We start from the raw sequence: 27681 nt of genomic DNA, 5'->3' as shown, positions 1-27681 counted from the left end.
AGACTTCATCTAAAAACCATAATGAACTTTCTTTTACTTTCACACTATCCGTTGTTACCCAGATGAGGACGGGTTCCCTACTGAGTCTGCTTCCTCTCAAGGCTTCTTCTTCATATCATCTTAGGGAGTTTTTCCCTCACCACCGTCGCAACGGCTTGCACAATAGGGATAAATTCACACACTTAAAATCTGTATCCTGTGTTTATATGTTTCTGTAAAGCTGCTTTGAGACAATGTCCATTGTTAAAACCATTATACAAATAAAATTTAATTGAATTGAATTGCCCCACTAAAAGGAAATCTTTCATGCTGTGTGTGTGTGCGTGTGTGTTAGTCTGAGTGTTACACAGTAACAGATCAAACAAAATGCTCTGAGTGAGTTTGTTGCTTAGATTTAATTACATATGCAGGTATATAGTGTAGCTGCAGTCTGAGTTTAGATGTTAGATAACACCTCGTGTTCTGATTAAGTACTCTAAAAAACTGAACATTTTTAATGACCAGAGAAATTAGTGAGCATGTGGGAAACCAAATATGGCACATGAAAGCATATTTTAAAATTCTGCGATCGTATATTTTGAGGTTGAAGACACCTCACCCATTACCTTCAAGCAGAAGCCTCTTATTAACTTTCTGTATTTTTGCTCTTGTCTGCCATCTGATTTTGTTCTCTGTATTTGTGGTCATGATTCACACAGCTTAGCTTGGTATTTTTGTGATTTCAGTCTTGTATGGGCTAATTTAACGTTCTGCGCATTTGTTTTTTTTTAAGCAATTCAATAAGAGATCATAACCGGTACCAACTTGTCTTGGCATTTGTCTTTCCATTTCTCAGTAAGAAAAATGTGAGAGACTTAGTGATTCCTATAGTATTAGATGTTTCCATGGGGACTTTAAGCTGGATTTGCAAGGAGTCACTCTAAAGAGTCTGGTGGTGAGGCGGAAAATGCCTTTATGTGAACTCTGGAATGGACTGGATGCCTAAAGGTCATGCCTAAAGGTCATGTGTTGCAGATCACAGCATCATGTGATGGCCAGAGTGATGCCTGTCTTATATTATCAGAAATAATCGCTGTGGCTCTGATACTGAACCATTAATCACATGATTGATAGTTGTCTCTGCACACTTGTGCTGTATTAATGTGTTTCTTTTTCAGATCTATTATACAGGGTGTCCCAAAATCTCCATACATAAGGAAAATTAACACTTTTTAGCAAAAAAAAAGTTTTTTCCAGATAGCCTTTAAGAATGCCTTTGACAAATTGAAAATCGTTGTCATGGCTGGATGGGGAAGCTGTCACAAGGTTGCAATGGACATGCAATTACACGCATAACACCAGATGTGTTAACACGAGTTCTTCGTGCGTGAGAGAGACACGTTTGCAAAGAAATGGCAATCGTGTAGCGGATGTTTTGTACATAAAGTTACATTTTGCTAAAAATTAATTAATTTATTTATTAAGTAATAATTCCCCCTATGTATGGAGACTTTTGGGATACGCTGTAGTCTAAATAGAGTTGGAATATTCCTTATAATCAGATAATAACATACTTCAGTGCTATCAAAAGACATTCCTCTGTAAACAAGTCAGATTCTCACTGATATCCTGTCTATCAACTGTCCCATTAATAACTCATACGCCTCTTTGTGCATGGAAACACTACATATTAGCTTATACATGTGCAAATCCGGGCAGATGCAGGCATGTTCCATCCTGAAGACTGGCTACCTGTTTATTCTCTGGAGTGAAACGCTGTGTATGTGAAGATAATTAACTGGCATTTAAAGCTGGTGTGAAGTTAATTGAGAAGTGGTGCGTCAGAGACGATGGGATGTGTTTGCTGTCATAGCTCACTGTGAGTATTGACAGAAGCTAATTAAGAAGGATTAGACTGATTACAGCCATGGGAGAGTGAGGCACACAGCTCTGTCTGAAATCAGTCCTTGTGTAATCCTGCCCATATATTATACAGGGTGTCCAAAGTCTCCATATATAGGCGAAATGAATTTTTTTAGAAAAATGTCTTCCATGATTTTTCATTCTTATTTTATATATATATATATATATATATATATATATATATATATATATATATATAATATTCTTTTTTTTTTCCAGAAAGCCTTTAAGAACGCCTTTCACAAAAGAAGAACGTATTGAAATCATCGTCATGGCTGGATCGGGAAGCTGTCGCAAGATAGCGATGGACTTTAACAGGAAACGTGGTGAGCACATCACACACGACACTGCTGCCAAAATTATTAACAAATTGAAAAAAGACGTGAAGTGTTGTGAACCAACCGGACGTCCACGAACATCCACTGACCACGGCACAACCGAACGTGGTGCTTGCAAACATAGTCCCCTCTATATGGAGACGTTTGGGACACCCTGTAATAGTTGAAAAATGATTAGTGATGTTCCAGAATATTACAGAAAGTATAGTACGTTACTGAAAATAGTAATATTGTATAAGTTTGTCTTGGACAGTGTCCATTCAGTCTTGGTTAGCCCACTGTATTTGGTGAGATGGCATGGAGAAATGATTTTGACAGATTACATGCGGTCGATTGATTTGTTGAAACAGAAACCCACCGAGAAAGTGTCTCCTCCACAGAAGGTGCAGCTGATACAACCTGACATCCTCTAGCCTCTAGGTGAAAGGGGTGTCATGCAAAACCTGCAAGACTAAATGATGGGTGGTGATGTTAAATTGAGCAGTTATCCGCCCGCAGCCCTGACCTGGCCAGAGGGGGAAGAGAGCAGAAGAGCAGATGTGAAGGATTACTTAGTGGTTACTGTTTTTGCTTTGAGAACCTGAGAAAAGAATTTGACCTGGTCATTTTAATCACCATCTGCCGAGCAGTGTGGTTCGTTCCCGGTGCATTCGGTCTCACTGTGATTAAATAGAGTCAAGAATAGAGTGAATGAAAATGACTGCATTTCTTGCTTAATCCAATTTAAAAGCCAGTGTTAAATCATTTGCATTTCTAACCCTTTTGATGCCTGTAAAATGTAGGTTCCTTGTGATAATTCCCCTTCTCAGAAGCTGTTCAAGGTGCTTTATGAGATTTTGCAACAAAGACTCTAATCATTATACAACATGAAGGACTGAATTGTGCTCAATTTGTAAAAGGCGGCTTGTTTTTTTTGTTTTTTTTCATGACCGAGCTCACAGAAATGCTAAATAGAGTCCCTTCATGTCACTGGCAGGCTTCTGCCTAATTCTCATTCATGCATTTCAAAGTGGCCTTTCTTTCCTCTGCTGGCAGAGCCTGCCCTGCTGCAAGCAGATAAGTGAGCTGTGCGGAGAGACGCATTGAAGGGTGAACAGGAACAAATTGTTTAGCACTGTGGATTACAGTTCACAAATTCTTGTCCTCCCTACATCCCTCTTTATTACTAGATTGTTTTCCTACAGTATCAGCACAGCAGTATCTCTTCTGATTGTAGTTCACTTAAGTTTACCGGCCTAATACCTGTTTACAACCAAAACAGTGTGATCTTATCAGAATCGTTACCGAACAGAAGGTTATTCTGCTGCCAATCAAGATAATGACCTCCTTGATCGGGATCTGTAGGTTTAACTGTCTTGACTGTCTCTCCTGTACTCACTAGATGATCAAAGTGCCCATCATTTGAGGTAAACATTGTATTTCAAATAGCCCCTCAGTTAGACAGCGAGTGTGTTTACATGACGAAAATCCTGGAAAACTTGAGTTATTCTGTCATACTTCATCCAAGATGTCTACATGTGCACAAGTAATCTGATCATAAGAAAACTCTTCGGTTTTTCACATTATTGAGGCAGAGAGGATTTTAATGACTCCCTCCCTAAAATGAAACGATTCTTTGTGGAAGCCCAGATTCCTTTTCCAAAGCATCATGTTCATCAAACAGGATATGGCCTCTCCCCGGAGAAGAGTGATGTGTATGCGTCAGACCAGATCCCGCAGCAGACGAGATGTTCTGCTCAGTAGGAGCGCTGATCATAGCAGGACATCTGGACCCTGCCTCTGCACTGAGAACGACGGTGTATAAGTATTGTGTGCTCTAGTTGGCATGTTTTTCTAGCTGTGCTGTACGTATATCAGATCAGATTAGATTTCACATGTCTGATTAGAACGAGAGCTTATATATATATATATATATATATATATATATATATATATATAGAGAGAGAGAGAGAGAGAGAGAGAGAGAGAGAGAGAGAGAGTATAATATATATATATATATATATATATATATATATATATATATATATATATATATATATATATATATATAGTCTGAGGAGGTTATGTAACACTGTAAATGGTTAAAGCAAATCCCTGTTCCCAGTATCAGTTTGATAAAGATGGGCACTTTAGATCATAAGTGGTGTTTTTCCTTCAAACAAAACAAGCTAATGGGCTTTTAATTCAGTAATTCCTATCTGATTTTTTGACTCAGCCTCATGCTTTGTTGTGTGACCTTTGACACAAGCCTCCTTTTCTGCGTGTGTGGGTGAAAGGTAGCTGATGACACAGAGGTCAGAGGAAGGACAGAGACAATACCGAGGCCGCATTAGAGATGAATGTGCTGTCCTTTCCCTGGGATTTCCACCATTCTATATTTAAAGTGTGCGCTGTGGCTGTGAAGGTATCAGCATCATACACCATCCAACATCTCTGCAGTTCATTGTCACTGTAACGTCAAAGTTAACTCTTTATAATTAGAGCACACTACAGAGTTCATCTGAATCGCAGTGTGTTTGGGATATTAGTATAGAGCGATTCTTACTGATGCCTGATGATTTTATTACCCTCCCCCAGGCTGAGACTGATAGAAATGATTGCTTTAACATTAGTCTTTCATCATCTGTGGGAAATGAGCACATTCTGCATTGCTACATTAAACCAAACACTACATTTTATGAAGAAGCATAAAAAGCGATACTTTTTTTTTCCAAGCTAAATAACTTGACTGACTTAACGTTCCTGAAATCCTGGGCTGCTTGGCTTGGCCTGCAGTACCGGTGCATTCGTTTTGGAAGCTACACATGGGAAATGGTCAATGTAGGAGCAGCTAAGGCAGAACTACTGCTTTCTTGTGCCTTATGATAGCACAGATATGATCGTGGTACAACACCATAATCAGTTAATAGCAAATAACTATAGAACGTTAGTTCACATGATTACATTAACCATGCAAGCCATGCATTTTTTAAAAAATCTATTCATACTTTTTTTTTTTTTTTTACTATCATCTTTTAAAAGTGGATTCTTTTTGTATTTATTTAATTATTTATTTTTATTTCTTTTACCATGTACTGAGCTTGGGGGATCAAATCGTTGACAGAATTGAAAAATGGGAATGCTACAGGCTTTTCATAAGCATGATGTATTGAAGCCAATTTGCTGAATTGCACACAGCCTCTCTCTACCTGCAAGCTATGTGCATGAACAAACTGGCCAGGTTTTACTGAACTTTTGTCAACTCTTTATTTTCCTATTATATTTATTTTCCTATTATTGCTTCCAGATGAGAAATCAGGCCAGAAAATGAGCATCAAAGGTTTTCAGGTTCCTTAAGGTAAACCCCCCTTCCCGACCTCAGGTTTCTTATTTCTACTCAGATGAACATGAGAACATTAAAAAAAAAATCTTTCTTGTCATAGAATCATATTCCATTTATATACTGTATAAACTGATAAAACTTCACCTAGTTAGATTTTCCTATGGACCTGGGATTTCAATGTACACCTCCTTCTTAAATTCCTGCTGCATGGCAAATCAATTTGTATAACAGTACATTTGATAGTGATTGCATTATGCTGTCCTCAGACTAAAGTTATGTCTACAGTCTATTTATGTACATACTGAAAGGATGCAGATTAGGAAGGGGTCTATCCTGTTATGCCATGATGTATTATGTAACTTTGTTTTGCCCACTGGAGTAAAGCCATGCTCCTCGCTGTGATATTGATTTGAGATGGTGATGCCCTCCTCCAGTGTTCCTCTGTCCCACAGGGTAGGAGACACAGTTGTCACCTGCCATTTACACTTTCCCACACTTCCAGACCACTGGTTCTCTGCTGTCTGCCAAACTTACACTGACAGCACTGCCAGAACGGTGCCTGCTGCTGCCAAGTGGGAATTCAGTTTTAAAAATGACAGAACCCAGCTCAGAGCATTAATCTGTTGTGTCAGTATATTTGACACTGGGTTGCCTTAGGCCTGTAGCTTGAATACACTGGCTGCTGCCCAGTCCATACAAGTGAAGGACAGCTGCTGTAATATAGCCTGTAGTTTGTGTCAACTTTATTAAGAAAAAAAGCACATACCAAAGCCACTTCTGCTTCATATATTATCAACACAACAAATAAAAGTTAAGCTGGACTGTGCTAAGGTCATGTACTGACTCATGAGTATGAATGTCTGGGTTATTCTGCTTTTTCACCCTTGCGCTTATTAGTAATCCTCATTGCTTTGACTAAACAGGGCAGAAGTTGATATTTCCCAGCATCATGCATTAAGTATCATGGGGTTTAATGCAGAAATGATGCAGTGATTTTACTGGAGCCGTGTACAGTATAGATGAAACAGAGCAGGTCACTTCATCTTCATGTCTGCTTTTCTGACTTTAGACTGACTTAAAGCTCTCTGAGGTGGTGACCAGCTGTCAAATATTCTGCAGGACAACTGCTCACAAGCCGAGACCCCTACTGTGTGGTAAACCATTTACAGACTGCGTCGAATTTAATTTACTGCACTGAATGACTCAGCAAAGCTCTAGTCAAAACAAACTCCAACATCGTGTATATATAGAATCTATTTTTACATGTGCAATATTCTCGAATTTTGCTTGAGTGGAAAACTTCACTTTTCTAGTTAGAAAATATTATGGACCCCAAAACCACAAGAAAAAAAAAAACTAAACATAACACAGGCATACTTTAAAGTCACAGTTTTTTTTATTTATTTTAATCTCAGGTTTAGTGACCTACACTAATATTGGCACCCTTGGTAAATTTGAGCAAAGAAAACTGAAAATTTGTATTTATTGTTTAACCTTTTGTTAAAAAAAAATTCACAAAAATACCCTGCTCTCATGGATATCAAACAACTGCAAACACAATATAGGTTTATCAAAAATATATCTTTGTTAAATATAGGTGTGCAACAATTATTGGCACCCTTTTAGTCAATACTTTGCGCTACCTCCCTTTTACCAAGATAACAGCTCTGAGTCTTCTCCTATTATGCCTGATGAGGTTGGGGAATACATGGCAAGGGATCTGAGATCATTCCTCCATACAGAATCTCTCCAGATCCTTCAAATTTCGAGGTCCACGCTGGTGGACTCTCCTCTTCAGTTCACCCCACAGGATTTCTATGGGTTTCAAGTCAGGGGACTGGGATGGCCATGGCAGAATCTTCATTTTGTTGTCAGTAAACCATTTTTGTGTTGATTTTGATGTATCTAAATACATCAAATATATACAATAAAGACAATTTTTCACAGCCTTCCTTGTTCATATTTACCAAGTGTGCCAATGTTAGTGGAGGGCACTGTAGTTGTATTAAATACACTTAATGATGCTTTCCAGTTTTTCTAGTGAATTAAGTGTGCATTTCTGTTAAGGTCAATTAATAATCGAAAAGCTTCTTATAACAAAGCGATAGACTTTGATGCAATTACTATTTACATAAGAATACAAAAATATATATTCACAAAAGACGGATAAAATTTACAGTAACCGGCTCTATACAATTACAAATAATAATAATTTCTATAAAAAGCCATTTAAATAATCTTCCAGATCAAGTTTTCCAGAGGAAGCACAATGAGTCCTTATAGTGTAGGTGTTTATGAATGAAACAGAGAGATGTCTTCATGAGTTTCATCATCGTGTAGGCCCATGACTGTGCCTGTCCAGTGTGGCCTGCTGTCTGCTTGCTCTTCCTGATGGAGTTAAACTTGGTAACTAACTCCAGGTCACATGCCTACAGCAGAACAAGTACACAGAGGGTACAGTTAGTGAAGCTCCTTTGGTTATTAGCTGTAAAAGTTGACAGGTTTGGTTTTAATGAACAGTCACACTATCAGGATTGCAGCTTTGTAAACCTTAACTGTCTATTTTAACTGTCCGGAAGCTCAGACTGGAGAGCATTCAGTTACAAGCGGCGAAGCAAAACAACACATAAAATGCAAAGCTTTCCATGAAGCCACTCCGCTCACGGATATGTACAGTGTTCATTCTGCATTTTACATACACACATTCCATGATCTCTGAGGCATGTTACGTTTTGAAGTTAAGAGCACTTCAAAACAAACTGAGCTCCGCTGATTCAGAGACATGTATAGTTATATAGTTACAGGAGTTGGCCCTCACATAGCATTTCAGTCACTTACTTGCTAATGTCTTATCAAGGTCAGCAATGAAGTCTTCCAGTTCCTTTGTGTCACCAAGTTTTGCTGTAATTAAAATATTACCAAAGTCAAAAAGAAACAAGCGTTTATATATTACCTCTAGTGCTCACTAAATTAAAATATATATATATATATATATATTTATTTATATACACACACACACACACACACACACACACACACACACACACACACACACACACACTATACTAACTCGTCTGTGACGGAGTTAAACACTTCTGGATAAAAAATAAATCATTTGACAAATACTATAAATGTAAACATCCAGACACTCACGTTTGGGCGATGTGACTGAAGGGCTGGTAGGTGAAGGCGAGAACACGGGAGAATTGAGCCTCTCATCGCTGAAGCTGAAGCTGTTTCTGTTGAGAGACTCTGCACCTGTTGCGGAGAGAAAGAAAGCATGAGGGTGGTAAAAACATGCGACTACAATTCCTTCCTCTCCATCCCCTTTAACACTCCCACCCACTGGCAGGATAATTGGCAGCCAAAGGCCACAGTGAGCATGGTCTTCTCTGTGAGAAAAACAGCACTCCCATCTTCATGTTTAGCTATTCTTATCCCTGCTCAGAGTTCACACACAGGCATGCTGCTACAGGAAGCGTGGAGTGTGCTCAGTTTTGGCCCTCTGTGTTAGGCTCCACAGAGTCCTGCGCACCTCCGTGTTGTGAATAGTGTTTTCTCTCTCACTCGCAACAAAGCCTTCTTTGGCAGAAGAAGCACATGTCCCTTGCATTCCACACTGAATAGTGAAGAACTGAGAGTGACATAACCATGGCTTTGAGATGTTTTAGGACACCACAAAATGTGACTACTTTCTCCAGGATGTAATGTGAAGAAAGGCTTCATTACTGTTTAATTTATGCATTTATTTATATAATTGAGTGCGACTGAGAAATGCATGCACATTTATTTTGGAATTTATTTGGTTATAATCCTTTAGAGAACTCGAGCTCTAAAATCATTGGCTCTATTTACAAACGCTTTTATCTAGAGTGACTTTCAGTGCAATGTTACCAAGCACTTACGGACTTTAAAGATTCATAAACTGAAAATATCAGTAAAAAATCAAGTGCTAGAGTCTAGTCAGTAACGATACTGGACACGTTTAAAACCCGTTTGAAAACTTCTGGAGGAATGTTCTGGACAATATACGCCACTGCAATGAAATACAACATGTTACCTTAGATATTGTCTGATAAAAAGTATAAATACTTTGTTTTATGGTTCCTCACATTGCCCAGGATACAAACTCCTTTCATTTAGCTAACTAAAAGGATTGAAGTGAAAATGTGAGTGTTGAACTTGAAAATGATATCCTGTATTCTCCAGACTGCACTGAAAACTACATGTTAGACACTTAATCATCTTTCTTGGCTGAGCTGAGGTTCAGAGGTTCAGACTTTCCACACATCAGAAGCCCCAACATCAGCGCTGCCAATTCAGCCTGTCTGCTTTGAGAAATCTTCCAGACTCCCGGCTCAGACAAATCCGTGAGCGCAGACTGTTTTTGCTTCGTATAGCACCGGCTCCAGAATTATAATCACATGTATGCAGATATTATCTAGATCAGGGAAAAAAACTTTGATAAGAAAGCGCTCACTCCAACTTTGTGAGGCAGAGTGACCTGATTATGAACGAAGAGGTTGTCAGATAAATTGTGAAGGAACACAAAAATATGTCTTAGATTATATAATAAGGTTTTGCGCAAAAAGAAATTACCAAGGCCTTGTGTAGGGCCGTTCATTTCATCTGCACACTCTCAGGGAAAAAAAAATACTAAGGTGTACTACTCCTTGTTCTTGGGGTGGCACTCTCAAGAGTATGTCTTTCGTACTTTTATTATGCACCTTTTACCTAGAAAGGTTCCTGTAGTAAACCTTTAAGGCATTTTTAAAGGTACACTGTAGCCACGTTTCCAGAAATATACAAAAGGTGTATGGTTTTAAGTAAGAAGTTACTATTATTTTTTCCTCTCTGTGTGTGTGTGTGTGTGTGTGTGTGTGAGAGAGAGAGAGAGAGAGAGAGAGAGAGATGCCACATAAAGAGTTCAGGTTTTATACAAATCAGATGCAAAGCAACGGGTCATGTGCCTTCACAGCTTAGAGCCAGGGTTTCACTTCAACAGTTCTTCATTTAAACTGTAATTTCTATTCATATTCATGCAAGTTTGGGGATTTCTAAATCACGTGACCAAGCTATGAGAAATGGTATATCATGAATTCATGTGATGTGACGTGGAGTCATTACTCCTAAACACCTGAAATGATGGATGACTTTAGTGAGGTATGGTTATGATTATGATCTGATCTCACAGCTCTGTCACTTACTGTCGGAGTCGCTGATGCCGCTGTCGCTGACGCTCGCGCTGCTCCGCCTCTTCATCGTCTTTAAGTGCTCGTCGTATCGGAAATGTCTCTTCTCAAACGGCGAAGTGAAATCCTCAATGACTGCGTCGAACTCGCACAGCACCGCGTTCAGGTCGTCGTCATCCTCAAGGAAAGCTGAAAGAGTCGCATTTCAAACTTAACATTCCTCAGTAAACTGTGACCAAAACACTTAACCCCTATAGGCTTGACCTTTGCAGGTAAGAGAGCTGTACCTGTACCCTGACCTCAACCATGAGGGAAGACTTGAACTTACATTTACTCTGAGGCTTTATCTTTGGTGACTTCATTCTGGAAGCGTATCCCAAGCGCAAACCTAAATTATTCCAAAAAAAAACGTATGTGTAACGCCTCTCAGTCTCGCAGAACTCTCTCATGTCTGAGCAGCGCGGCTTTGCTTTTAAATATTCCCCGACTTCCACGGGGGGCGGGGCAAGGGGCGGGGTCTACGCATCACCGCTCGTGGCTACGTGCCATACCGCATAGCCTACTGCTGTACTAATGAGTAAAGGACACTCGGCCGCGCACACTGTTTGGACTTACTATTTAGGACTGTATAGTATGTTGCCACGCTTCTTTTAGCTTTCCGGTTGAGTTACACTGCTTGGCGTCATCCCTGGTAAAAGTATATGTTTTGTAAACAGCCAAAGCACATGACTTTAACGCAGGTCCTGTTTATTTTTAACCACGCCTATACCCTTAGTGTACTTGAACCGTTTTCCATTTTCATCACCCACTCTTTATTTATTCTTCAGTTTGTCCCTCCGGGGGACCCGTTAAGGTTATAGATGCAGAGAACCTTACAACAGAGAATTTCTTTTACCGAAAGATTTTATCCATTCAGATTACCTGCAAGGGGTTCTCAAACCGTCTGGACCCTTTAAATATCAAATAAAGCCACGTAATCCCCCCACCCCCTTCCCCCCAGCATAGGTTTATTTTGTGAACATTATTTAACTGTGTAGAATAATATTTTGTCTATTTATTTGATCCATAAACCTTTCAAGTGACAGAAAACATTAGCTCCAAGTTAGCATTAGTTCTAAGCTTTTTGAGTTATTGAGGTTTAAATGAAACCCATTTAATTCAAGGGAGCAGTCAAATACTCTAATAAGGACCTAATTCGCCTAAATATAATAGTGAATTGTGATTTCCATCACTCAAACAAAATGAAGAACAAAACCCATTGCTATAGGTTACATGTAGACCGTAACTTTTAGTAAAATCACATTTAGAGGATGTGGATTAATTCTGCCTTAAAACATATTAAAACATTTGTGCTTGTATTGCTACTGCATCCTAAAATGTGGGATGTTTGTTGTAATGTTGAGTGTGTAGCGACATCTGGTGGTCCATACCAACAATTACACAATGATTTTAGGACCCACAACAACGGACTATTGTGCTACTATTTATATATTTCAAACGTGACACAAAATAATGGAATGATGTGGAGTAAGGTTAATAGGTTCACAATTGACGTTCCCTGAGGTGTGAAATCCAGCAGTGTTTTATTTACAGTTTACAGTTACATTTATATAGCGCTTTTCTAGACACTCAAAGCGCTTTACATAGTATTGGGGTTGGAGGTCTCCTCAACCACCACCAGTGTGTAGCATCCACCTGGATGATGCAACGGCAGCCATAGTGCACCAGAACACCCACCACATACCAGCTATTAGTGGAGAGGAGAATGATGTAGACAATTCAGGGATTGAGATTATGAGGGGGCCATGATAGAGAAGGCCCAATGGGGGAATTTCGCCAGGAGGTTATCCACACTGGGGTTATACGCCTACAATTTACGATAAGTGTCCTGGGATTTTTAATGACCACAGAGAGTTAGGAAGACAGTGCTGTGTCTACAGTATATTGTCCCCGTCACCATACTGGGACATTAGGCCCCACACAGACCACAGGGTGAGCACCCCCTGCTGGCCTCACTAATACCACTTCCAGCAGCAACCTTTGTCTTCCCATCTAGGTACTGGCTATGCTCAACCCTGTTTAACTTCAGTGGGAAACCAGGTGAGAACTGCAGAGAGATATGGCTCTGGCATTAGTTTATCATTATTAGTTTATCATTATTAGCTTATCACAACACTGACTGTGTATTGCAACAGGCAGACAAATGGAAAAACATGGTGTGTGTAGTTGCACTTTCCTGGTGCCTTTTTGTGCTGCAGTGGTGGACAGTAACAGTATCAACAGGGTCGTATAATGTTAAAAAAAATAAATAAATAAATAAATAAAAAACTATAGTGGACAGAGCAAAAATATTTATTCACGAATAGAACAAGTTAAAAATGTGACGAGACTGAATTGATTGTTGTATATACATTATACAGTCCCCTCTGAAAGTCTTTGGAACATCAAGGCCAATTCAAATATGAATATGAGACGATAGAGCAGAATTTCATCTTTCATTTCCTGATAATTCCTATACTCAGCAAAAAAAAAAAAGTCCCTTTTCTGGAGACTTTATTTTAAAGATAATTTTGTAAAATCCAAAATAAGCTTTACAGATCTTTATTGGAAAGGGTTTAAACAATGTTTTTCATGCTTGTTCAATGAACCATAAACAATTATTGCACATGCACCTGTGGAACAGTCTTTAAGACACGAACAGTTTACAGGCACTAGGCAATTAAGGTTACAGTTACAATAAGTTAGGACACTAAAGAGACCTTTCTACTGACTCTGAAAAACACCAGAAGAAAGATGTCTAGAGTTCCTGCTCACCTGCGTGAACATGCCATAGGCCTGCTGCAGGGAGGCCTGAGGACTGCAGATGTGTCTAGAGCAATAAATTGCAATGTCTGTAATGTAAGACGCCTAAGACAGTGCTACAGGGAGACAGGAAGGACAGCTGATTTTCCTTGCAGTGGAAAATTACACGTAACCATGTGTCCCCCCAGACGTGATGGAGAACTTTTAAATGCCTTGGTGGAAGAGTGGAGGAACATCTCACAGCAAGAACTGACAAATCTGGTGCAGTCCATGAGGATGAGATGCTCTGTAGTACTTAAAGCAGCTGGAGGACACCACATACTGACTGTTACTTTTGATATCGACCAACCCCACCCACCCCCCTCCCTCCTGATGAAGTCCTTTGAGTTGGCAGTGTGTTTTGAGTCATTATCTTGCTGCATGATGAAGTTCCTCCCAATTAGGTCGGATGCATTTCTCTGTAAATTGTCAGACAGAATGTTTCTGTAGACTTCTGAATTCATTCTGCTGCTACCATCATGAGTTACCTCATCAATAAAGATTAGTGAGCCTGTTCGAAAAGCAGCCATGCAAGCCCAAGCCATGACACTACCTCCACCATGCTTGACTGAAGAGCTTGTATGTTTTGGATCATGAGCAGATCCCTTTCTTTCTCCACACTTTTGCCTTCCATCACTTTTGGTAGATGTTAATTTTGGTTCCAGAGCTTTTGAGGCTAATTTCTGTATTTATTTCTGAATTCCAATTTGGTCTTGTGATTCTAACTACTCATGAGTAGTGTAAATCTTGTGGTACAGCCTTTATATATCTGCTCTAAAGGTCTTCTTGAAACAGTTGGTTGTGACACCTTCACGCCTGCCCTGTGGAGGTTGTTGATGTCACTGAATGTTATTTTTTTCGTCACAGCGCTTACACTATTTGTCATCAACTGCTGTTATTTTACTTGGCTGACCTGTTTGATGTCTGGCTGTTGGTACACCGGTGGTTTCTTTCTTTTTTTAGGACATGCCAAATTGTTGTATCGGCTACACCCGATGCTTGTGCATCTTTTCTCAGTTTCAAAATGCTTTGCTTTTCTCCCATAGACATCCTCTGGTCTCAATATTGTTTTATCCTTTTTTAAGAACATATGCAGTCTGCACAGGTGAAACTCAGGGCTCACCAAAGAGAAGACATTCAGAACTATTAATTGTTTAAACAATCAATCTGACAGGACTCACCTGGGTAACCAGAAACACATATCAGTCAAATGTTCCAATATGTTTGATCACTTGAAAAATGAGTGGGTTCATACTAAAGACGTCATGTTCTAAGTTGTTTAACACATCTAGATGTAAATATCAGGAAAGTGAAAGCTGAAACTCTGCTCTATCATCTCATATTCATCTTTTGCTCTCAAACCTAAATGTCTTCAGTGTATAGCAACAAAAAAAGACTTGGCCTTACTGTTCCAATACTTTAGGAGAGGACTAGATGATGTGTAAATAATATTTGTTTCCATTATAATTGTTTTGGCTTGTAGTTGGGTATAGCAAGAATTTTATAACATTTATTAAAGTATAAGCAAAGCATTCTGGTTGCTAAAGAAGTGCAAAAAGCATAATTCTGAAAAATCTGAATGTTTACTCTCCAAATCAAAATTTTCAATGTTCAACAAATGCATTTGTTTATTCAACAAATGCATTTATTACATAAATTCAGACATCCCTAATCAAACACTGTAACCATTTAATTCAACAGCCACTATAATGCAATCAGATCTTGCTTTGTAAATGTATAAATCTTTTCCAAATAACTCATACAAATAAATAGCTAAATAAATGGGACAGTAGTGCAGTGTATATTTTATTTATTTATTTTATTCACTAAGACATTCATGACTGGTTTATTACATGAATCCCAAACAATGGTTACACAAAAACAGAGTATTTTGAAGACATCCTCAAAATGACACAAAATTTGTTATTTTCATTGTATTCCCGAAGCTTTCCCCCTCTCACTCAGGATTCAGATTCATGGGTTTTTTGTTCTCATGCTCATTCATAGCAGATTCAAAGGTGCAGTGACATAAGATGATTCATTACTATGGCCTACATTCACATTAACTAGGAGACCATGTGCTGATGGTTTTATTTCCATTTTGAAAGAAAAAAAACTGATTTACATGGGGTTTGTCATGTAGTCACAGTTATGTAAAATGACATCAGCAACAACAGGGGCATGATTTTAGGACTAAGGCTGCAGTCACATTACAAGCCTTAATGTTGGGATCCAATCATTCTGCCTTAAAGGTTCCTATATCCTATCCTATCCTATATACAAAGTGCCCTACATCTCTTACTGTGAACAAACCTGTGCCCTGAAACCACCTGCATGTACACTCTTCAACTCAAGAATAGCACGTGCTTGATCTAGGTGCATGAACAACAAACATCATCGTATTTGAGACGCAATCCATCACAAGCCTTCAACAGAAAGATTATTTGCTCTGGAGGTATAGCTTATCAGCTGTTCATGGTGAGAAGGTAAAAAGCTGCTCAAAACTGACTTTAAAATATTACATTTTTGGTTCACACAGCTCTGAACATATCAGATGTAAAATAAAAATAATAAAAACATTGTACTGTATATGTGACAATTAAAGGCTTTCTTCATTTAGGCAAAAAAAAAAAATCCTTTAAAGCAGGAGTGTCAAACTCATTTTACGTAACGGGCCACATTACACTATAATCAATAACTCCTCTTAAATGTGTTCATTTATCTGAAAGGTACATTCTGAATGCACAAACAGATTGAATGTATATCACTTACAAAACACACGAACACACTGCAATTCATTACAAAAAAAAGAAAAATTATGCTCATACCATATATACAGTTCCCCCCCTTTATATATGTGGTTTTACCATATATAAAGTATTCACCCCCTTGAAATTTTCTACAATTTGTAGTGCTACAAAATGCTTGTATTTTCTCATTTGTAAGTCACTTTGGATAAAAGCGTCTGCTAAATGAATAATAAATGTAAATAAATGTACAACCTTGAATTGAGCTGTGATTATGGTTTTTTTTTTTTTTTTTTTTGGGGGGGGGGGGATATCAATATAGTTGTGATTGCATTGCATTGCATTGTACCCTTGCTGCTGTGAAATCCAAGTATGTATCTCTGCAGCCCAAAGCCAGCTCTAAATGTGCCATATATCGGATGGATTAAGGTTAGGTTAAGGATTAAGGAAGATAGCCCATAGAATCATCCGCTACCAAGACGTGCTATCACATGTTAACATGCTAGCCCACTGGAGCTGTAGTGCTTGTTCTGTCTCATGAAGACTCTTCAATTAGTTATTTTCAAAACACATGGTTACAGTAACTGTTATACTTGTTTACTGCTCTATTTTGCCCCCTAGAGGAATAACAGAAACTAGCTCTTTTTAAAATGCTATCAATTCAACTACAGTCCACAAGACAATTTTGATTTAGAGCTGGGTTTCTAAATTCACATGGTGGGCTGGATTAGTACCTTCATCGGGCTGGTCCCTGCCCGCAGGTTGTAACATTCCAGCAGTAAAATTAGTGTGAGCTTCGAGTAAGTTGTTACATATATCAAGGTGTCATGCTGGTAGTTAAGTGTTGTTAATGGATACGTCCCTCTGTGTGATACAAATCATGTTAAGTACAAGCTTTGAGAATATTTCACTGCCATTCTTTACACTAATCAGAAAAAGCTGGTCCTATTCATTGATACAATTATAATCAAGCAGCTAAATTTCACCTTTTATGTAACTTCGGCTGATATCATTTTGAATTCTATGCAACACTGCATTTGTGCAAAAAAAAAAATCCTCAGTAAGGATGGTTTCAATCATGCAAGATAATCAGAACAGATTTTCTCAAGTTCTTCTGAATCGATGCAGCACATTTATGTCAAATAGTGATTATGAATTATGAAGTGTTACGAATATCTATAATGTATAGTGTGTGATCAAAGAATAATGAACACCATCAGTTGGTTCCCTTCTTACTCCTGAAATATCGCTTTGAAAATCACTGAATTCTGGCTCAGGCACAACGTAACTGAAATACTGCAAACAATTAAATACAACAGCACAACATTATATGACAACAAACAGCATGAAAAGAAAAGCAACATTTTTTAAAACACAGCAATTCAAGTTGCTCAGAATGGATGAGCCCTAGATCTTAAGGGTGATGTAAAATAAGTATTGTATGCTTTGACAATATATTTTTATCATGCTAATGCATGAGGCATTTTAATGTAATTCAAATGTAAGTATTTGATCGTTTTCTTGTGCAAAATTTCTGCAACTGTTTGTTTGCTTCATTAATGCTGTCATGTTGTTCCTTCATAATCACTGCACTGATTTATTGGTAAACACTCACACTGGCTTTCCGAGAATAAGGAACATCTTTGGTAATTGCACACAGTTAATAATGCTTGCCCTCTATGTCTTTCTGTTCCATTAAAAACAGCAAAAAGTTCCCAATCTAGACTGACCATCTTACCATTTCATCATCATCATCATCATCATTTCAAGGCAGTTACACAAAGCCACCGTCTCTCAGCAGAAACAGAGCTTCTTCTCTTCCTGCTCGCTGGTCAGGGGTGTTGCAGTGCTTCCACTTGGCTGTTTCAGCCTCAGGGGCTTGTGATTCTTCAGCTTGTGGGCCAGGGTGAGGAAAATGGCATCCACATGCTCCTTCTCAGCAGGGTCCTTGGCAGACGTCTCAAAGAGGGGGAAATTATAGCTGTCAGCTAGTCGCTGTGCCAATGAGGTGGGAACCTCTCCTCTTCCTAAGTCACATTTGTTCCCTACTAAGATGTGGGGCACGTTCAGTGGGACTGAGTGGCGCCTACACTCCTCAATCCACTCGGGCAGATTTTCGAAGGAGGCCAGGTTGCTTACATCATACACAAAGATCACAGCATGCACACTGCGGTAGTAATGTTCCACCATACTCTTTCTGAATCGCTCCTGTCCTGCTGTGTCCCAAATCTGCAACTAAAAACAAATGTTATGTTTGGATCAATTTCCTGAAAATCATCACATCACAAACTCATTGTTAAATGGTAGCGTGATCTTCACCATCCCTACCAATTGCGATGATTTTAACTTTGCAGTGCTATGGGGAAACTGGCTGTCGTATGTGCATTAGCCAAGACTGGAACTTGAGTGATTAAGCAAGATTTGTTTGCCGCCAGGATCTGGGGTGGTCAGTGGAGTTCAGTTAGACTGACTAAGTTACCCGTGTTATCCAGGAATGTCATGACATCACTTTCAAATGATGATGTAGTCTGTTTATTAAGTGTGTTGTATGAAATTTGACTCATACGTATTTGCTGCTGTGAGAAAGGTCAACAGTGCCCTCACTTTTCTTTTCTTTTCTTTATAATGAGCAGAGAGGAGTTTTTAGAATAATTGTCACTACTGTTGGATATAACATTACATACATTTCTATGAAGGCTGTTCATTCAAGGCATTACCTTACCTTGTTTACATTTACATTTATTCATTTAGCAGATGTTTTTATCCAAAGCGACTTACAAATGAAGAAATACAAGCAAAGTGATACATCAAGCGGAGAACAATACAAGTGGTGCTATAATACAAGATCTTTTATTGAGTTCTAGAGAAGCAAAGTGCGCAGAGTAGAGGTATAACTGCCAGTGTAGTTTTTATGGGGTTTTTTGGGGTTTTTTTTAATAATGTGGGGGTTGGCAGGTTAGGGGTTAGTTAAGTTTTCATGAAAGAGGTAGGTCTTTAGTTGTTTTTTTAAATAGTGACAGATTCTTAGGTCCGATTGAGGTTGGAAGTTCATCCCACCACTGACGGACAGTTACTTTGAATGTTCAGGAAAGGGACCCGAGTAGGAACTGCAAAGTGTCGGTCATTAATCGATCGCAGATTGCGTGAGGGAACATAAACCTCAAGGAGAGTGTTGAGGAAGGGGGTTGCTGTTTAAGACAAGGTCTTGTACGTGAGCATCAAGGCCTTGAATTTGATACGACCTTATGTAAAGCCAGCCATTCACAGTTCAACGCTGTATACAGATCACATTTGCACACGTGCTGGGATCCCATGTTTTCCTTTCAGAACTGATTGAGATGAGGGCGGAGTGAAGGGATGTTGGGGGCGTGTCTATTAAAAGATTGACAGGCGCCCAAGACAGATAAGAAGTCCCGGCCGGATATGATTTCCAAATGGGGATTTGGAAAACACTATTCACTTGTGCTGATGCCCAAACTATTCACTATTTTAATAAATCCGTGTTTATCATATTCTAGGATATTTGTACTAGTCAGAAAAAACGACTATTGCACCAAAGCCCACAGTTTATATGTGATGGTTTGCAAATGTGTAAAGTAAAACTAGTTGATTCGGGCGTGTAAAATAAGCTTTTATTGTTAAACTCTGTAGTAAACGCACAGAGGAACTGCTATATCATTCGGTGTAACACGCCACGACTGTCGACTGTTATTGACTAACGCTCAATAAGGATGTTATACCACAGTCTGAAATGTGTTCGTTATCAAAATACTGGACAAACATCACTCGCTCTGATCAACATTTCCACCTACCTTGATATTTTCTCCCCCCAGCTCAAGGGTCTTCTCTCTGAAGTCAACTCCAATTGTGGCTTCTGGGTTTTTAAGAAATTTAGCTTCACAGAACCTATAGGTTAAACACGTTTTTCCAACATTGGAGTCACCAATGACAATTATTTTAAATACCCTTGTCTGAAAACTGTCCTGAAACGAATCATTCGCAAGACTGTCTCTGTCACAGACCGTAGCGGTATCAGGGTCAGCATTTTGGTGTTCAGCTGCCATAGCAGGACTAGCTCCCGTGAAGTATCGCGAGAACACAACGCGACGCCTGACCTCAGCGCGAGCTCACTTCCCATCGACCAGGATTACCACACATCACTGTCAGCATAAATCATCACCACCACCACACACACACACGAGCTACTGTACAACTTTGCAGTTGGAAAATGACTTGAATAGGGACTAACATATAAACCCCAGGAATAAAACATGTAGGATCCACAGACATTCATACGTGTTCAGTAAAAGCTCTATCCTGGTCAGGGTCATAGTGGATCTGGAGCCAATCCCAGAATTACTGGGAGGAAGCAATACACCCTGGATGGGCTGCCAGTATATCTAAGGGAGACACACATTAATTTGCATTACTTATATAGCTGGTTAACGTATAGGCTTTCTCACAGAATGGTATTGGATAGGAAATGTACAGCTAGCTGTGATCAAATTGCTGTCACGTGGCCTGGTTTTGTTTATTTACTTGGTTAGTCAGTCCCTGTGTTAAAAAAACAAACAAAAAAACCAACTAGTAGATTCCTGGAATCCAGGGAAGTACAGATTGAACTGTTTTAAATTTATTTTTAATATTACAAGAAGTATAAAAGATTTCCTAAGGTAGTAGTTTCAGTAAAATAATGCTGCATCTGTCTGAGATGCCCTAAATAATTTGAAAGCATTAAAACTATGCAAACTGTACATCAGTGTGAAAACAATATAATTAATGTCCTTCAACTTAAAAAAAACAAAACAAAACAAAACAAAACAAAAAAAAAAACAGTTTTTGTTTTACATAATTAAAAGTGTTCTGCATGATAAATCCATTTAAATTATGTTTGGAGTATCCAGAACATCTGAGAACTTAAGTATGTATTATTGTTTCCCAGCAATGATATTAGTTGAAACTGCGATTAAGCTCATTTATTCTTCTCAGGGCCTGCTTTTTATCTATTGTCTTGTGGACGGTTATGAGAAAGGGGAAGGCAGAGGGCAGCTCGACTCTGCGGCTGAGTTTCTGGTGGCCCCAATGAAGACAGCGCAGCCTCTCAGCCAGGTCTCTACGACCAGCATGCTCCAGTCCATCCTGCAGCACTTTAGTCTTATTAGGCTTATCCCAAGTCCTCTCATACCTGTGGGATAGGACATCCTACACTTATACTGTATGTACAGAAATAAACACATATAAAGCATTAGAATATAATTTGAATGAATATTACAGCTTCAAAATCTTAATAACGTGTATTCAGATGAAAGATTCTGTTAAGTGTTGCCTACCAGGATTCCAGCATGCTCTTGGCCTGATCCCGCTTCTCCTTTGATGTAGCATGAAACTGCCTGACTTCAATTCTTGTGAAGCCCAGTTCATATGCAAGAACTGACCATTCAAAGCCCAGCTGTTTTGAGATATCCTGTATAGACTTCATGCTGATCATACACTTAGCCCTGCCAAACCTCATAATGGCACGTTTTCGGGAGGTGAGAGAAAACCACAGTGAACTCAGGAGAAACCGACACAGACATGAGAGAAACATATGGCACCCTTTCTACCAACATGCATTCTACCATATATAAGATGTGTGTAAAGAAATCAGATTCAAAATATGGTTATATGTATCAGAATAAATCAATCTAAAATGTATAAGGTATTTAATAACTCAAAAATATATTAATACTGGTCTTTATCTGTCAAAAGGTGAAAAAAAACAAAATACACTTCATACTATAACAGCACCAAATTGGCAGCAACAAGAATCTGAGAAAATCATCTTCTGGTGTTCATTATCACAGTACCTTTTAACTCAGTAATACTAATACAAATACCATGTAAATTCAAGTAAAAGCAAAGCCTCTGTGCTGGTACATAAATAAAGTCACTTTTGGCCAGTCATATAATATCAGTACAATGCAATGCTTATCGTCAGAAGGAGTTTAAGACTTTGTATGTCTCTTACGTACAGGCATGAATAAATACAGAGATTTCCAGACATAGTGTTTGCTACCAATTCTCATCAGAAAAAGAGCTTGAGCTGCCAGAATCTGAGTCTGCATCTGTCAGTCCAAAGTCCCAGTCCACACTGGAGCCACTGTCATCATCCTCCTCAGTAATGAAGTTCTGTCCTGAACTAAGGCAAGCCGTATAAATGCGAGCAGAGAGACTTATCGAGCCAAATGAAGACCCGAACATGGTGACCACATTTTTCCATGTGTCCCTAGAAGAGTCATACTCATGTATGACAAGCCTGTTTTTGTTGTGATGGACAATGGCAAGAGTAAGCAGGAGCAGTTTGTTTTTGTGTTGCACCACTTGGTAGTTCAGAGCACTGCTATCGATGGGTATGTCCGCGATGCGTCTCCATTCCCCCCGGACTGGGTTATACACTTTCACGACTGGGATGTCACAAAGGCAGATGATCTGATCCTGAAAGACGCAGGCTTTGTGGAGCTTGCTGCGTTTTAAAGAACCACGCTGGAGCCAGTGGTTTCGCTTGGGCTCGTAGCACAGGATCCGTCTCTTGTTCACTACATATAGTTGCTCATTGACTGTCACGACTTGCATCTTGCCTAAAGAATGAGGCAAAGGGGCGACAAACATCCACTGGTTCCTCTGAATGCTATAGCACTCAACCTCTTTGAGCCTGGCATCAGATACAGGGTCCCTACCACCGAGAATGTACATGTGCCCATTGAGGTAGCCGATGTATGAATGCATTCTCCCTAGCAGTCTTTCAGCCAGCTCCTGCCAGGAATTCAGCAAAGAATTATACACCCAGAAGTGCTTTGACAGGTGTGACGCTATGTACAGGTTGTTCTCTGGCGTGGCACAGACTAAAAACGTTTCCATAGGAGAACGTTTAAAGTTCTGATGACCAAGATTAATGACAGGAGACGACATGGAGTAGATCTCTTCGGTGTAAGGGTCATAACACATGAACGGCTCATTTGGTCGGCCAAAAAACAGCACCATTTCTTTTGCACTTTTACCAATCCTCTGTTTTGTGCGATTCGTCGAAATCACACCGCTCTCTCCCGTACTAGCCAAATCCGGTAAACTCGAAAGGTGTTTTTTAACAAAAGGCTTCGATCGAAGGCTCTCTAAATAGAAGCGGTCTTTCTCTGTGAACAGCGACCATCGGACACACTTGAGGATGTGCAACGCGTCCTCGGTTTCCAGAGGCAGGTTGTGTTCGATCCAGCATATCGCAACCGCACACACTTTCCTCTCACAGTCGATATCAAGGGAATCTAAAGTGAGGATCTCTTTCATTTGTTTCATGTCCAGTTCGCACAGCTCCTTCTCGCTGGCACCGAGCTGAGCAAAGTGCTTCGCTATGAAGGCTTGAGCTTTGCTTTTCAGGTCCATGTTGTCAAAGGTGTCTGCAAACTTCAAGATGCCTGTACAGTTAGACAGGTCCAGCCTTCTGGTCATGAAATCAGCACAGGCATGTCTGATGTACTCCACCTGCAGCATGTTGGCAGCTGAATAAAGCTTCTGCACGTTGGCTTCAGTGATGGTTACTTTGCCGGTGTAGCAGTAGTCAATGATGAGCGCCATCGACTCTGCGTCCACGTCGTGAATCGTAATCTTGCTCTGAGTGCTCTCGTACAGTCCTCCTGTAAACATGCTTTTGAAATATGGACTCGCTGCCGCCAAGATATTCCGGTTACACTGGAAAAATGACCGCGTTTCCGTTTTGGAGGAGCATCCTGACGTCTCCTGTCCTGCTTCCACTTCAATACGAACATCAACCAGAAGTTGGGAGTCGTAGAAAAATTTCAGCTCTCTCATCAAATTCAGTGCATGGCATGAATCCTCGAGCTCTTCCGGACCACTAAAACAGTTTACTGAAGCCATGTTGAGCTTAACGACATCCAGGTGTGTCCGTCTCCTGTCGGAATGACCTCAACAACAACAACAACCACCACCACCACAACAACGTACACGATATTTGTCAAGTCTGCACCCGAAGAGTCCCAGTGTCGCCGATTTATAGGACTCAGCTTTCTAATTCACATTCCCAGCTAGGAGACTATAACAAGATCTCAGTGCTAGAAAGGGGCAGCGTTTATCTGTCATACAGCGCAGCCATGTTTACTGAATGAAGCGAACTGGAGTCGAGTGACAGCAGCATTACATTTTCCATCACAGTCGAGAGAAATGAGAAAGCTCCTTCGACCCGCCTGTTGGTTGACTCATCTTGCTCTTGAGTTAGCGACGGCGTACGACGTAGTCAAACTAGCAGGGTTGCCAGGTATGTACAACAAACGCAAACCTTTTCAAATAGCCTCATTTTAGTCCCTCTAGGATTTTGCGCTCGCAGAGTTGAACGGAAAATCAAGCGAACTCCGCATTGTAGGGAGGAGCTTGCAGTTTTTCAACATCACCGCAGATTTTCTGCATATTTGGGCTGAGATGCGTCATCTGACGTCATCATAACGCGCATTCAGCCAAAACACTCTTCCATTCTGGAAAAAAAAACTGCTGGAAAAAAAACAAAACAATAGAAACCATGACAGAAATTATGTATGTAATGGTTTCCTCTACAAATACCATTACAAACCATCAGCTAACCATTAAAACCATTACCACTACTGGTACAATTCCTATTATAACCATTAAAACGTTTACAAATTATATGAGGGTTTCTATTGGTTTTTTTTGTTGTTTTTTTAGAGGGGGGGTTCAGCAGGGAGGTCTCATTTACCAACAAACATAACTGCAAAAGACGTGCAAAACAATTCTGTGAAATTGCAATTTCGCCAATTCAAGTAAATAAAGCACAAAAGTTCCGCAAGTTGAATTGCAAATTTTGAAGAAGAAAAAAAAATTGCAGCAAAATTAAGCATTTCTGGCCACAACAATCAACAAATATATTTAATAAAATCCTCAGCAAAATCCTGTACAGATAGTCAACATACCAAACTGAGACAATCTTTTTCCAACCAGTATCCACTACTTTCAAATCCAGCATATTAACGACTTTCATTGTTCAATGTAATATTTAAAATTAATGTCATATTATACATTTGTCCATGAATGATATCAATGTCTATAAATGATCTTGAATTATTATTTATTATTATAAAAAGAATAGTTTACTATTTGTATTCTAATATATATATATATATATATATATATATATATATATATATATATATATATATATATATATATATATATAATATGCACGTCTGGCATGTGATTCAGGTATAAATAAATGCCGTTTAAATGTATATTAAAAGTTTTAATATGTGTATATGATATAATTCGTAATGTGTTCAGAAGGCCCAACCCCCAAACAGCGGACAAAAAAATTAACCAATCAGCGTCAGTTCAAGTATCCCGTATATGAGGGTTTCTTAGGCACCTGGCAACACTTCCAACATGGACGCACACAGCATTGATTGGCTACACACACTGAGTTTGGTTGACTCGACCTATCGTTGTTCCAGCATTCATATCTATCCTGCTGCTTAGAAACAGTTGGCTGGAATAGATATAACATGATTTGCTGTGAAGTAGACTTTACATTACTTATATAGCTGGTTAACGTATAGGCTTTCTCACGGAATGGTATTGGATAGGAAATGTATAGCTAGCTGTGACCAAATTGCTGTCACGTGGCCTGGTTTTGTTTATTTACCTGGTTAGTCAGTCCCTGTGTTAAAAAAACAAACAAACAAACAAAAAAACAACAACTAGTAGATTCCTGGAATCCAGGGAAGTACAGATTGAACCGTTTTAAATTTATTTTGAATATTACAAGAAGTATAAAAGATTTCCTAAGGTATTAGTTTCAGTAAAATAATGCTGCATCTGTCTGAGTTGCCCTAAATAATTTGAAAGCATTAAAACTATGCAAACTGTACATCAGTGTGAAAACAATATCATTAATGCCCTTCAACTTAAAAAAAAAAACCAACAGTTTTTGTTTTACATAATTAAAAGTGTTCTGCATGATAAATCCATTTAAATTATGTTTGGAGTATCCAGAACATCTGAGAACTTAAGAATGTATTATTGTTTCCCAGCAATGATATTAGTTGAAACTGCGATTAAGCTCATTTATTCTTCTCAGGGCCTCCTTGTTATCTATTGTCTTGTGGACGGTTATGAGAAAGGGGAAGGCAGAGGGCAGCTCGACTCTGCGGCTGAGTTTCTGGTGGCCCCAATGAAGACAGCGCAGCCTCTCAGCCAGGTCTCTACGACCAGCACGCTCCAGTCCATCCTGCAGCACTTTAGTCTTATTAGGCTTATCCCAAGTCCTCTCATACCTGTGGGATAGGACATCCTACACTTATACTGTATGTACAGAAATAAACACATATAAAGCATTAGAATGTAATTTGAATGAATATTACAGCTTCAAAATCTTAATAACATGTATTCAGATGAAAGATTCTGTTAAGTGTTGCCTACCAGGATTCCAGCATGCTCTTGGCCTGATCCCGCTTCTCCTTTGATGTAGCATGAAACTGCCGGACTTCAATTCTTGTGAAGCCCAGTTCATATGCAAGAACTGGCCATTCAAAGCCCAGCTGTTTCGAGATATCCTGTATAGACTTCATGTTGATCACAGCATCCTGAGAGACACAAAATTGGCACTAACTTTTATATCTACACTTCAGTATTCATTGCCAACTCAGTTTTTGAGAGAAGCCAGTGTTTACACAGCTCACCTCTTGAGCTTTAGTTGGCATTTTGTCCACACAGTTCCTTGCTTCCAGATCCTGCTGATCCATGATTTTACCACGAACAATAAGAAAAGTCAGTGGCTGCTCTGATGTTGCTTAAAATAACATTATCTCTACCCTCGTCACTCCAACGTTTCAATTCCATTCTGTTGCATTAGCAGTTTTAAACATTTTCAATATTATTAAATACAAAGAACACATTTTTAAAATTGTAATTATATACGATTATCCAAAATCATTCGAAGCACTTACTTTTTGCTGCTGCACATCAGTCAGTGGTTTTACACTCGTTTGGGGTCACCATGGAGATTGTCCAATACAAATCTGCTCTGTTAGAAATTAAGGTTACATTTAAGCTGTGCTCAGCCAGTCATGTCCATTGGTATGCCATGTGACTCTCACTTTCATTGTACATTTTGAACAAAAGGTAGGCAATATCCACAAGTCCTTACAAACAACTCAAACCCAGATGTACCAAATTATCTGTATACTCAGGTTCAAGGTGCTGTATGGACATTACAAAAGCTTACCAAAGAATGTGTGAATAAAAGAAAGTAATAAATAGACTAAAGATAATTCAGGGTGTTCAAA

General features: G+C 39.2%; 5 protein-coding genes across 7 annotated transcripts; all 5 read right to left on the bottom strand.

Annotated features, from left to right (window-relative positions):
• Nucleotides 1-6936: 6936 nt before the first annotated feature.
• rgcc (regulator of cell cycle) lies at nucleotides 6937-11595 on the bottom strand. The gene is made up of 5 exons (XM_017470847.3): nucleotides 11083-11595; nucleotides 10770-10943; nucleotides 8716-8820; nucleotides 8401-8463; nucleotides 6937-7991 (listed from the first exon to the last, which is right to left on the bottom strand). The coding sequence occupies exons 1-5, from the start codon at nucleotides 11201-11203 to the stop codon at nucleotides 7984-7986; spliced, it is 471 nt and encodes a 156-aa protein (XP_017326336.1). The 5' UTR covers nucleotides 11204-11595; the 3' UTR covers nucleotides 6937-7983.
• Nucleotides 11596-15388: 3793 nt separating this feature from the next.
• On the bottom strand, nucleotides 15389-20478 carry zgc:101559 (Rab33B_Rab33A domain-containing protein). Its single transcript, XM_017470668.3, has 2 exons — nucleotides 20155-20478; nucleotides 15389-18577 (listed from the first exon to the last, which is right to left on the bottom strand). The coding sequence occupies exons 1-2, from the start codon at nucleotides 20404-20406 to the stop codon at nucleotides 18137-18139; spliced, it is 693 nt and encodes a 230-aa protein (XP_017326157.1). The 5' UTR covers nucleotides 20407-20478; the 3' UTR covers nucleotides 15389-18136.
• A 475-nt stretch (nucleotides 20479-20953) lies between these two features.
• On the bottom strand, nucleotides 20954-21929 carry LOC108266858 (kelch repeat and BTB (POZ) domain containing 7). The gene is made up of 2 exons (XM_017470664.2): nucleotides 21673-21929; nucleotides 20954-21527 (listed from the first exon to the last, which is right to left on the bottom strand). Exons 1-2 carry the CDS (start codon nucleotides 21927-21929, stop codon nucleotides 21293-21295), a joined length of 492 nt encoding a protein of 163 aa, XP_017326153.2. The 3' UTR covers nucleotides 20954-21292.
• Nucleotides 21930-22059: 130 nt separating this feature from the next.
• On the bottom strand, nucleotides 22060-24666 carry kbtbd7 (kelch repeat and BTB (POZ) domain containing 7). Its single transcript, XM_047156053.2, has one exon. It carries the CDS (start codon nucleotides 24248-24250, stop codon nucleotides 22394-22396), a length of 1857 nt encoding a protein of 618 aa, XP_047012009.1. The 5' UTR covers nucleotides 24251-24666; the 3' UTR covers nucleotides 22060-22393.
• Nucleotides 24667-25615: 949 nt separating this feature from the next.
• wu:fc50b12 (uncharacterized protein LOC103911624 homolog) lies at nucleotides 25616-27451 on the bottom strand. 3 transcript variants are annotated; one of them, XM_047156057.2, is made up of 4 exons: nucleotides 27343-27451; nucleotides 27076-27126; nucleotides 26816-26979; nucleotides 25616-26670 (listed from the first exon to the last, which is right to left on the bottom strand). In XM_047156057.2, exons 2-4 carry the CDS (start codon nucleotides 27094-27096, stop codon nucleotides 26436-26438), a joined length of 420 nt encoding a protein of 139 aa, XP_047012013.1. In that variant the 5' UTR covers nucleotides 27097-27126; nucleotides 27343-27451; the 3' UTR covers nucleotides 25616-26435. The 3 variants fall into 3 exon arrangements, with proteins under 3 accessions (XP_047012013.1, XP_047012014.1, XP_047012012.1); XM_047156058.2 differs by having other exon boundaries at nucleotides 27076-27129; nucleotides 27343-27399; XM_047156056.2 differs by lacking the exon at nucleotides 27343-27451 and having other exon boundaries at nucleotides 27076-27138.
• Nucleotides 27452-27681: the final 230 nt, after the last annotated feature.

Source organism: Ictalurus punctatus, chromosome 6 (genome assembly GCF_001660625.3).
Source record: "Ictalurus punctatus breed USDA103 chromosome 6, Coco_2.0, whole genome shotgun sequence".
Lineage (NCBI taxonomy): Eukaryota > Metazoa > Chordata > Actinopteri > Siluriformes > Ictaluridae > Ictalurus > Ictalurus punctatus.
The sequence above is the reverse complement of the archived record's forward strand: the minus strand, read 5'-3'. Positions and strand labels throughout refer to the sequence as shown.

Coding starts and splice junctions, on each gene's coding strand:
- kbtbd7 (XM_047156053.2), bottom strand. CDS start 24,250: ATGGCTTCAGTAAACTGTTTTAGTGGTCCGGAAGAGCTCGAGGATTCA.
- zgc:101559 (XM_017470668.3), bottom strand. CDS start 20,406: ATGGCAGCTGAACACCAAAATGCTGACCCTGATACCGCTACGGTCTGT. Junction 18,578..20,154: donor TGGGGGGAGAAAATATCAAG/GTAGGTGGAAAT, acceptor ATTTGTTTTTAG/TTGCAGATTTGGGACACAGC.
- rgcc (XM_017470847.3), bottom strand. CDS start 11,203: ATGAGAGAGTTCTGCGAGACTGAGAGGCGTTACACATACGTTTTTTTT. Junction 8,821..10,769: donor CGGCATCAGCGACTCCGACA/GTAAGTGACAGA, acceptor TCTCCGCAACAG/GTGCAGAGTCTCTCAACAGA. Junction 8,464..8,715: donor TTCAGTCACATCGCCCAAAC/GTGAGTGTCTGG, acceptor TTTTAATTACAG/CAAAACTTGGTGACACAAAG.
- wu:fc50b12 (XM_047156056.2), bottom strand. CDS start 27,138: ATGGATCAGCAGGATCTGGAAGCAAGGAACTGTGTGGACAAAATGCCA. Junction 26,980..27,075: donor TGCCAACTAAAGCTCAAGAG/GTGAGCTGTGTA, acceptor TGTGTCTCTCAG/GATGCTGTGATCAACATGAA. Junction 26,671..26,815: donor AAGAGCATGCTGGAATCCTG/GTAGGCAACACT, acceptor CCTATCCCACAG/GTATGAGAGGACTTGGGATA.
- LOC108266858 (XM_017470664.2), bottom strand. CDS start 21,929: ATGTTTCTCTCATGTCTGTGTCGGTTTCTCCTGAGTTCACTGTGGTTT. Junction 21,528..21,672: donor AAGAGCATGCTGGAATCCTG/GTAGGCAACACT, acceptor CCTATCCCACAG/GTATGAGAGGACTTGGGATA.